The sequence below is a fragment of the Galeopterus variegatus genome, unplaced genomic scaffold, assembly GCF_000696425.1.
Source record: "Galeopterus variegatus unplaced genomic scaffold, G_variegatus-3.0.2 Scaffold3284, whole genome shotgun sequence".
Taxonomy (NCBI): Eukaryota; Metazoa; Chordata; class Mammalia; order Dermoptera; family Cynocephalidae; genus Galeopterus; species Galeopterus variegatus.
The window spans coordinates 157064-168215 of NW_007729395.1; the positions used below are offsets into that span (position 1 = coordinate 157064).

Consider the following 11152-nt stretch of genomic DNA (forward strand, 5'->3'; position numbering starts at 1 on the left):
TAGAAGTTCCCAAAGGATAGAAGGAGGAGGCAGAGGTTATCAGAGAGGCAGGGTTCAGGGACAGAGATCATGAAAGACCAATTAGTGTAGGCATCAGTAACCCAGACAGAGAGACTGAGGAGCAAGATATCAAGGAGTACAAGATATCAGGGAATCGTTATCTGAGGAGAAGGACTGGGGACAATGGAAGCATAGAGAAAGCTTCCCACTGAGCCAGATTTGGTCTAAGAGTGAGGCTGAGCACAGGTAAAAGAGAAATACAGGTTAGGGTGCTAGGCATCCCACCCCTGTCCCAGAGTCAGGCCTCTCACCCACAAGCTATGGGAAGCCCAGTTTTGTTTACCCTCCATACTATGCCACCAGATCTGTTCAACCTGAGGTACAATCCCGGTGGCTATCAGCCCTTACACAAATGAAAGTACAAAAAGTGAAACTTACCAGTCAATGCCAAAGTATTCATTTGAGGTCTCTATCCACAGGAACAGTAAAATCACAGATAAGACAAATGACATTATCAGAAATGGGCAAAATAATTGCTCACTCTGGGAAGAGAAAGAAAAAGTCTCACTTAGCTCCATTTATCCGTGTTAGCTCAGCAATTTCTGTATACACTTGTCAAAAGTTAGTACAGCTGTAGTACCATGGATTACCTTCCCCAAGCTGAAGTGATCACTCCTTCTTTTTACCCATATTGAATGTTGTATATACCTATTTATAACACTTATTACATTTAACTGTAATTGTGTGTTTATTTCTGATGCTACACTGTTTCTTCTTTTTTTTTCCTTTTTGTCTTTTTTCGTGACCGGCAACGGATCGCAACCCTCAGTGTCGCGCCCGTACCGGACCGGGACCGGCAACAGGATTGCAACCCTCGGTGTTGCGCCCGCACCTCACTCAGCCAGTGAGCAGCCGGTCTGTATGTGGGATCCGAACCCTCAGCGGGAGTGCCGCCACACTCCCAAGCGGCGCACTGTAGCAGTGCGCCACCGGGCCGGCCCTACACTGTTTCTTCTTTGGGAAGAAATTTCTCTTAAATATTCCTGTACTGCCAATATCTAACATAGTTTTCTCAGTTTAGCCAATTTTCAACAATCACCTGTTGAGTTCATCCACCTCTCCATCTACCAAATGTTTGCTCAGTGATTCATTCATTGTATTCATTCATTCATCATTTATCCATTCAGTCATTTATCTACTCACTCCAGGTAGGAAGGTGGAATCAGAGTTAGAGAATAAACATTTTTTGAGTAGCTATTTCGTGCTGGGGACTTCACAAGCTACTTTAGTTTCTCATAAGAGCCATATGAGTTAAGTATGATTAACCTCATTTTGCAGGAAAAAGCTCAGAAAGGTAAAGTGATTGTCTCAAGATCACATAGCCAAGAAGTGTGCAGGAGCAGGACTAGAAACCAGACCTGAGTGAGCTCAAAGCCTGGAGGATATCTTTATGGAGGAAGTATTTAAAATGAGCCTTGAAGGCAACTCGCCACACTGAAAATCATATCACAAACAAGCCATGCCACAGATTGCCAAACCCTTCCCAGGAGGATTAGATTTGAGTTGCTCTCTGACTTATAATTTTTAAAGCTTCTGTATCACATGAATAAGAAATTCCATATCTTTCGGACACAGTTTTTTGTTTTTTTTTTTTTTTTGTCCTTTTTGAGACCGGCCGCACCGCGCTCAGCCAGTGAGCACTGTGAGCGCACTGGTCATCCCTATATAGGATCCAAACCCGCGGCGGGAGCGCTGCTGCGCTCCCAGCGCCGCACTCTCCCAAGTGCACCACGGGCTCGGCCCTTGGACACAGTTTTTAATCTGTTAAAAAATGGAAACAATGGGCCAGCCTGGTGGCGCACTCGGTAGAGTGTGGCGGCGCTCCCGCCGAGGGTTCAGATCCCATATAGAGACCGGTCTGCTCACCGGTTGAGCATGGTGCGGGCGCGACACCGAGGGTTGCGATCCCATTGCCGGTCATGGTATGGGCGCGACACCAAGGGTTGCGATCCCGTTACCGGTCACGATAAAAGACAAAAAAAAAATGGAAACAATAATCCCTACCCTCTCTAAATTCTGACGTTATTGTGAGGAGTAAGAATAAAAATACAAAATGGAAAACATAAAAAGGGCATTCCAAAAAGCTAAGGAGAGACATACAGGTTTCAGTGCAGTAAACTACTACCATCCGGGCACAGGAGAATGAAGAGCATAGGATCTGACTAAGGTCTTAAACACATTCTCTTCACGAAACTTGTGTGGACTTTTAAAACATTTATCATTGGTTAGAGTGTCATGATATAACACCAAGGTCAAGGTTTAGATCCCTGTACTGGCCAGCTGCCAAAAAAAATTTTTTTTAAATAAATAAAACATATACCAGATAATGTCACTCCCTTGCTCAAAACCCTCTCAGAGCTTCCTACTGTACTAGAATATCATCCAAACTGCCTACCGTGGTCCACAAGGTCTTACATGATCAACGCCTACCCATCCTTGACCTCATCCCATTCCACACTCTGACTTCATTTCTAGACGCCAGCTACACTGGCCTTCTTTCTGTTTCTAGAACATAACCAAATCTGTTCTCACTTCAGGAGCCCAGGATGTACACAACTGGCTCTATCTCCTCATTTAAGAGAGATCAAACAACACATTTTCAAAAAGGTCTTCTCTAACCACTCTCTCATCCCAGTTTCTAACACATTTTCCTATTTTATTATCTTCACAGCTCTTATCACTATCTGAAATCATCTTTCTTCATTTATTATTTATTACCTAATTCATCCCACTAGAATGTAAACTGCAGGAAGACCTAAGGCCTTAGCTTATCTCAGTCACAGTGGCTCGTATGAAGTGTTCAATAAATTTTTTGTTGAATAAATCCATTTCCTTTTTATGATTCTCATTGTTGCCACCATGGATCAAAAAATTTTCAAAAGCTCCCCACTGTTTACAGGATAAGGTTCGAATATTTTTGCCTGACATAAAGATGCTCTAAAATTTGATCAAAATATTCCTTTCCAACACTGCTTCTTACTGTTTATTCCCTTACATGCCCCTAAATTCTACTGTGGAAATTCATTTTTCCCTAAACACCCCTGTGCTTCTCCATTTCTGGACATTCACTCATCATATTCCCTCCACCAAGAATCCCCTGTACTATCACTTCTCTATGTCACTTCCACAAGTCAGTGATTCCAAGAACAGTGACAATAATAGCTAACATTTATTGAGTGCTAATTGTGTGCCAAGGCAAATTCAAAGTGTTTTCCACATATCACTTCTTCTGCCCTCACAACTAACCCTGCTGGTGGGTACTGAAGCACTGGGATGTCAAGTAACTTGCCTAAGCTCCCACAGTGGGGTAATTCAAATTTGGAGATAGCAGTGAAGGCATAATTTGAATCTGGGCAGTCTTTCCCCAGAACACAAGATCTTAGTGCTTATGCTATACTCCTTCCTCTAAGCAGAAAAGGGCCTTGAGAATTATCTAGTTCAACTCCCTAGTTATAAAGAGGCTCAAAGATATCACATAACCAGCCCAAGGGCAGAGTTAGAATTAGGACCCATACACACTTCCGGGCTCTGGTCCAGGGATTTTTCCATTACACCACACTGCCTCAAATGTCACCTTTTCCATGAAGCCTCCCTTTATTTTTCCCTCTATGTTCTTCTTTATAGCTCTCACGGGACTTTCTACCTCATCCCTAAGTAATAAATATCTGTTGAATCTATTCACTCTTGTCCACCTTTACCACCATTACTCTAATCCAGGCCACCAATATCTCCTATTTGGAATACCGACGTTGCATTCTCTTTGAAAGCAAAAGGTCTCCCTGCATTAGTTTTGTTCTTTCCAATACATCCTCCACATGATCAAATCATCATTCCAAAACATAGCTCAGACTACATCACCAGCTTAAAATCTTTAGGGACTCTTTATTTCCTATATAGCATAGGTCAAATTCTTAAAACCACACAACATCTGACCCATCTCCCTCTCTAGCTTCATTCCCCATCACTTCTCCATTCATATCCTCTGCTCCATCTAAAATAGGCTGGCACATACACACAATTGTAGCACATCTCTCACTATATTGAGATTGTATGTGCACTTGTCTTTCTCCTCAGAAGACTGTGAATTCCTTGACAGCAGGAACCGTGCCTGAAGCTCTTTGGTTATACCCAGTGACTAACATAGAAGCCAAGTATCTGGGTAGGAAAGAGATAGGAAACAGAAGAACATTCCTGCCTACTCCAGGGAAGCCTCCCATTTCCTACTCCTTCTCTTGTGTTTCCTAGCTCAGGCATAAGATATCAGTGATCCAACTTGTCAGATTCTTGGACATAGCTGGAACATGTTTATAAGTAAGTGAAGGTACATGATTTGGCCCTCTTCTACTCACTTCAGTGTGCTCATCATATAATCTTTTAAACTATGCAGCCCATCATAGGGTCCCAACACATGGCTTAGAGAAAGAAAGACACCTTCAATGAAGCTAGGCTACATGCCCCAACTCAACCTTACTACAGCTCTTCATTAGGGAAAATCAGGCACTGGCTTGACAAATAATGAAGAAGCACCTTGTTTCCCATTAGCTGTTTTTTTCCTCACAAGTTTCTCCATTGAGAAACTCATAGAAAATAGAGAATTATCAAAGATTCAGGAATTCCTGTAATCCCTAGCCAAAAATATCTAATTGCACCCAAACCTCATTTCTTCTTGAAGGTTCACTGAATGAAAAAAATGTAAAAGTGAATGAATGAGTAAATGACATAAGACAGGTAGAAAAGAAAAGAATAAAAGTGAAAGCAAATGAAGAAGGCAAGTACATGTTTTCATAAATTTAACTTTGGCTCCAGAATTGGTACAGTATTTTCATGAAAGAACTAGAGCCTTAGCATTCCCAGTCCTGGAGTCTCTAATTAGCTCAGGAGTCTCATGGGGCCCAGGGCCAGCTCACGCTCCCCAATCTGAGAAAGTGTGGTCCCAGCTCCTTCCCATCTCTCTGTACCCGAGTGCAGCAACAGGATCCAAGTTTAGTTGTCTCCCATTGTCCATATTTCCAGTGGCAACTGTAGCAGCCAGTAAGGAAGGTGATATAGCATTGGTGGCTGAAGAACTGAGAAATCCATGGATTAAAGCTTTCTGGTTTTTCTGTCTCCTTCCTCGTGGGCTCTATCCTGTTGACCATATTTGACATAATACACCCTTTTGCTGGAAATGACAAATAAAACAATCAGGATCTAGTGTAGCTCCCCTTAATGTACTCTACCCCACCATTCTATAGAAAATTCTATCAAATATAGATGAATAAGAAACCATTAACAATCAAGGATAATATGCAAGATCTGGGGCAGAAGAATAGAGCTTCATCCTACCTTTCCCATTAACCTGTTGAGTGTTTACAGCAGTCACTGAACCATTCTAGGTTTAGTTTTCTCACCTCTATAATAGGACCATGTTCCCCGTCCTGATAATGATAGATGCTGAAAGCATCAAATTACATAATTCATATGAATGTGATTTTTAACAATAGCATGCTCTTGAAGTAACTTGAGACATTAGAGGCATGGGTGAGCTACATGTAAAATACAATCCTTGTCTAATAAGTGACTCAGACACACAGCTGCCTGCCCCTTCCCTTTCTCTTCTCTTCCATATGGAATCAGTTAGGGTTAGCTTCAATTATGAACGGTGGAACATTCAAACCAGCAACAGCTGAAATAAGACAAGTTTATTTTTACTTTCACCAACAAAAAAAAATTTCAGAGGAAGAACAAAATATGTAGTATTTTGTAGTATATGTAGTATGCAGCTTCACAAAGGCATTAAGTACACAGTCATCTTTCATCTCACTGTCCCACCATTCCCGGCACAGGGATTCCTTCTCAGGGTCCAGTACGACTGCTCAAGTTATAACATCACCTCTAATCACTGCTAGCAGGAAGGAGGAAGAACAAAGAAGTAATTCCCCTTTATTTTAAGGATATTTACAGAAGTTGAAGATGACATTTCACTAACAGGGATTTTCTCACTGGTAAAAAAAAAAAAAAAAAAAGGAAAAACAGATATTGAGGGACATCTAGCAATCACTATTGCATTTTCTCACTCCACTGTAATTGAAGAAAATTGTTCCCATACCAAAGGAACTTCCAGATAAAATGTGAATTCAGGGTGGAAAAAGAACAAATTATTTTAAAAAAAACAACCAAGAATAGTCTTAAAGGACCTGATCCCAGGCAATAGTATCTGCTCCCGAAAACTTTGTCATGTTCCACTTTATTTTTGTAAAAGGCTCTCTATTGTCATATTTAAGAGTGCATGGTCTAAACTTCCACTTTGACCAAAATGGAGTAACAAGAATTAAAGTTACCCTTCTACCTTAAGTGACTAAAAAACTGGGAAAAATATAAAACAACAGTTTTCAGACATTGGACAACAGGCAGTGCAGGTTAGCAATCCTGAAGGAGGAAAAACAAAGAAAGTGAGTGTTACTTATGCTCCATTTCCAACTTGGATAGAATTTTCAGTACGAAGCACCAGGAGGAAAACTGAAGGTAGAGCTGGCAGTCTCCCTGAATTGAGCAAAAAAGAAATGAGATCTGGGAAAGCCAAGTTCTCCCTTCATCTCTACAAGTCTCCAGTTGAATATCTATCACTACATGCATGTGAAACTTTCCAAAGCTAGGGAAAGAACCACTCAAAAGGAGGTGATAAAACAATCTCCAAGGCTCACATAAGGCTAGGAATAGTTAGTGTTTCCACCAACCAAGAAGAAAAAAAACTTTATAATGCACGGGGCATTAGGTAGCATACACAAAAGGGTATTGCCTCAGTAGTGGAATTATGCCTACATTAAAGACTGCTATGGTCTGGTATAAAATAAAGTTTAAAGTTGAGCTCCAAAAGAATCAAAATGTTTTCAAGTAGCTTGACTGTGTTCTGGAAAAAATTTCAAGAACATATTTTTTAAATATAAGAAGCAGTCAACAAAGTAAAATTCACAATGCCTAGCATCCAATCAAAAATTACCAGGCACACAAAAAAGCAAGAAAACACAACCTATACAGAGTGGGAAAAATATAAGCAACAACAACCCATAAATGTCTCAGATGACAGAAGTGGTAGACAAGGATGATAAAACATTATTATAACTATATTCCATGTGTTTAAGAAAGTAGAGGAAAATGGGCATGTTAAGAAGAGACATGAAAGATATTTTCAAAAACTTAAATGATGCAAATTAAACACTGCAGAAGAAAAGATTAGAGAACTTGAGAATTTTTTTTTTTTCTTTTCCTTTTTGACTTTTTTTTTTCGTGTCCGGCAACGGATTGCAACCCTCAGTGTTGCCCCCGTACCGGACCAGGACCGTCTTTTCCTTTTTGTCTTTTTTTTTCGTGTCCGGCAACGGATCACAACCCTCAGTGTCGCGCCCGTACCGGACCAGGACCGGCAACGGGATCGCAACCCTCGGTGCTGCTCCCACACCTCGCTCAGCCAGTGAGCGGGAACCGGTCTGTATGTGGGATCCGAACCCTCGGCGGGAGCGCCACCGCACTCCCAAGCGGCGCACTGTAGCAGTGCGCCACCGGGCCGGCCTGAGAATTTCTTTTTAAATGGAAATTTAAATGGTTTGCAGACCAACTACAAGCATTTTAAATGCTTTTTAAATGGTTTGCAGACCAACTACAAGCATTTTAATATAGAAATGTGATTGAAGTCCCTGAAAAAGAAGAGAGAAAAAATAAGGAATGTTAGTTAACTGTAACATACTAATGTTGATTTCTTAGTTTTGACAAATGAACCACAGTTATGTAAAGTGATAACATTAGTGAAAACCGAAACTGGTTAAGAAATATACAAGAGCTCTCAGTACTATCTTTGTAAATTTTCTGTAAATCTAAAATTGTTCCAAGATAAAATGTTTATTGAAAAAATTAAATTAAAATGATGATTCACAATAGCAACAAACACATACTTAGGTATAAACACAACAAAACATGTGCAGGATCTGTATGCTGAAAATTATAAAACACCAATGCAAAAAATCAAAGAAGACTCAAGTAGATGAGAGCTATACTATGTTCTTGGATCAGAAAACATAATATTGTTAAGATCTCAATTTTCCCCATACAAATCTACAGGATCAACACAACTCTAATCAAAATCTCTGTGGACTTTTATGGATAAATCAATAAGCTGATTCTAAGATTTATATAGAAAAGCAAAGGAAACAGAATAGCCAAAACAATTCCAAAAAGCAACATATTTGGAGAACTCAAACTACCTGAGTCCAAGACCTAATATAAAGCTACAGTAATCCAGACAGTGTGGAATTGGCAAAATGACACAGAGATCAACAAAACAGAATATGAGTTCCAGAAAAAGACCCATACATATGTGGTCAATTGATTTTTTTTTTCGGCTGTCCAGTATGGGGATCCAAATGCTTGACTTTGGTATTATAGCCTGACTTCGGTATTATAACACCATGTTCTAACCAACTGAGCTAATCAGCCAGCCCCTAGTCATTTGATTTTTGACAAAAGTGTGAAGGTAATTCAATGGAGAAAGAATAGTTTTGTTTTGTTATTTCAATAAATGGTTCTGGAACATTGGATATTCACTTGCAAACAAATGAAACTCAATCCACAACTTTGCACTCTTTACAAAAATTAACTTATGGATCATATACCTTAATGTATTACCTAAAGCTGTAAAAATTATAAAAGAAAACACAGGAGAAATCTGTGTCCCTGGTTTAGGCAAAGATTTGGTAGGCATAACACCAAAAGTATGATCCATAAAATAAAAAAATGATAAACTGGACCTCATTAATATTAATAATACCTGCTCTTCAAAAGAAAGTCTTAAGAAATGAAAAGGCAAGCCACAGACTGTAAGAAAACATTTGCAAAAATGTATCTGAAAAAGGACTTGTATCCAAAATACATAAAGAACTCTCAAAACTCAATAATAAGAAAACAAACAACCCAATATAAAAAACAGGCAAAAAGATCTGAAAGGATGCTTCACCACAGAACATTTATGGATGTCAAATAAACACATGAAATGGTGCTCAAGAACATTAATCATTAAGAAACTGCTAATTAACACTGCAGTGAGTTACCACCACCCACCGATTAGAATACAGCCACTTTAGAAAATAGTTTGGGAAAACAGTTTCCTATAAAGTTAAGTACACACATTAACAACCCAGCAACCCCATTCCTTGATACTGACTCAAGCAAAATGAAAACTCAGGTTCACACAAAAATCTGTATTTCAGATTTTTGTCTTCAATGTTTATAGAAGCTTTATTTGTAATTACCAATAACTGGACACCCAAATGTCCTTCTGCAGGTGAATGGATAAACAAATAGTAGTGTATCCATACAATGGAGTACTACTCAGCCATAAAATAAACGACTTGAATACACAACATGAATGAATCCTTCAAATGCATCATGCCAAATGAAAGAAGCCACACTCGAAAGGGTACAGTGTATTACTATATTTATATGGCATTTTCTGGGAAAGGCAAAACAGAAGGAACAGAAACAAGTCAGTGGTTTCCAGGGGCTCGGAATGGGGGAGGGAAGGGCTGACTAAAAAGGCATGGGGGAGTACATATTTTGGAGTAATGAAACTGTTCTGTATCTTTATTGTGATGTGGTCACACAACTGTATGCATTTTTTAAAACTTGCAGAACTGTACACTAAAAAGGGTTAGTGTATGTAAATCCTACCCTAATTAAAAGAAATTTCTTACAACTAAATGATTTCATGTGTGAATCTTGATTGGAATCTGTGAAAAGACTTTTTGGAGGAAATTGGTGAAATTTTGAATATAAACAGAGTATTAGTTGATTTAGTAAACTATTATTAATTTTAGGTGTGAAAATGGTAATATGGTTGTGTAAGAAAATATCTTTTTCAGAACTGCATACAAAGTATTTAGAGGTAAAATGTTATGGCGTTTGCAATTCAATTTCAAATATGTTATCAAAAAGAAGATTAAGCAAACACTGGAAAATGTTAACAGTTATAGATATATGGGGTTTATTATGTTTTCCAGTACATTTTACATTGTTCATAATTAAAAGAGGATGCTTTGGAGCCCACTTGCCTAGGTTTCATATCCTAGCTTTGCCATTTATTAGTCATGTGACTTTAGGCAAGTTATGTAATCATGTATACCTCAGTTTTCTCATCTTTAAATGTGAATGATAATGGTGCACACCAATACAGTTCATGTGGATTAATAAGTGAATCAATACAGGTGATGAACTTAGTTCTGGAAACATAGTAAACTAAATGTTGACTTTCAATATGATTATTATCATTATTCATTCAGCACAACTTTCACTGAGCATTACTATGTACCAGGCCTTAGCTTATGCATCAAGAGCAAAATGATGAATAAGGCAAAGCTCCTGTATTTTGTAAGATGTAAATATAGTGTGAGAGATGTATATTAACAATGGAATACAATATAATGTCATAAATCCTAGAATAAATATCTTTACAAAGTACTAAGGGGTATGGCGAACAGTGATGAACTCAGCCTCAGAGCATAAAAGATGGCATTTAGGGAGTGCAGGAGGGAGCTGAAAGAGACAGGGAAAATGAAGTCTACCTACTAAGTTTTTGTTTTTTTTTTTTTTAAGCAAGAACTGAGCACATGCATTTGCCTTCCATTTTCCCCACAAATCCCCTGTGACAGTAGAGAGCTACAACTGGAAGAAAGGGATAAAGTGGGGAGCATCAGTGGATTAGTTGCTTCTTAATTTCCAGACTAGAAGTAAATGATAAACCTGAAGCAAGCAAAATAAAGGAAATAAAAAATACTAGAGAAGAAATTAATGAAATAGAGAATAAAAAACCAGTACAAAAAAATCAATAAAACCAAAAGCTGGAACAAAAGAACAAAATGTACAGACCTAGCTAAACTTACAAGAGAGAAAGAGAAAGGGGGGGGGAGAGAGGGAGAACACTCAAATAACTAGAAGGAATGAAAAAGGGAACATCATCAGCAACCCTACAAAAATAAAAGGATTATAAAAGAATATGATGAAGAACTATATGACAAGAAATTAGATAAATCAGATAAAATTAAAAAATCCTAAAAGACAAAAACTA

General features: G+C 38.6%; 1 protein-coding gene across 1 annotated transcript in view; it reads right to left on the reverse strand.

Annotated features, from left to right (window-relative positions):
• The window catches only part of GDPD4 (glycerophosphodiester phosphodiesterase domain containing 4), a 120673-nt gene extending 115460 nt beyond the window's left edge, over nucleotides 1–5213 (reverse strand). The window contains exons 1-2 of the mRNA XM_008584505.1: nucleotides 5019–5213; nucleotides 439–542 (exon numbers count right to left, since the gene is read on the reverse strand). Of these exons, the coding sequence (XP_008582727.1) occupies nucleotides 439–542; nucleotides 5019–5207 (293 nt within the window). The 5' untranslated portion in view covers nucleotides 5208–5213. The remainder of the gene's footprint in view (nucleotides 1–438; nucleotides 543–5018) is intronic.
• Nucleotides 5214–11152: the final 5939 nt, after the last annotated feature.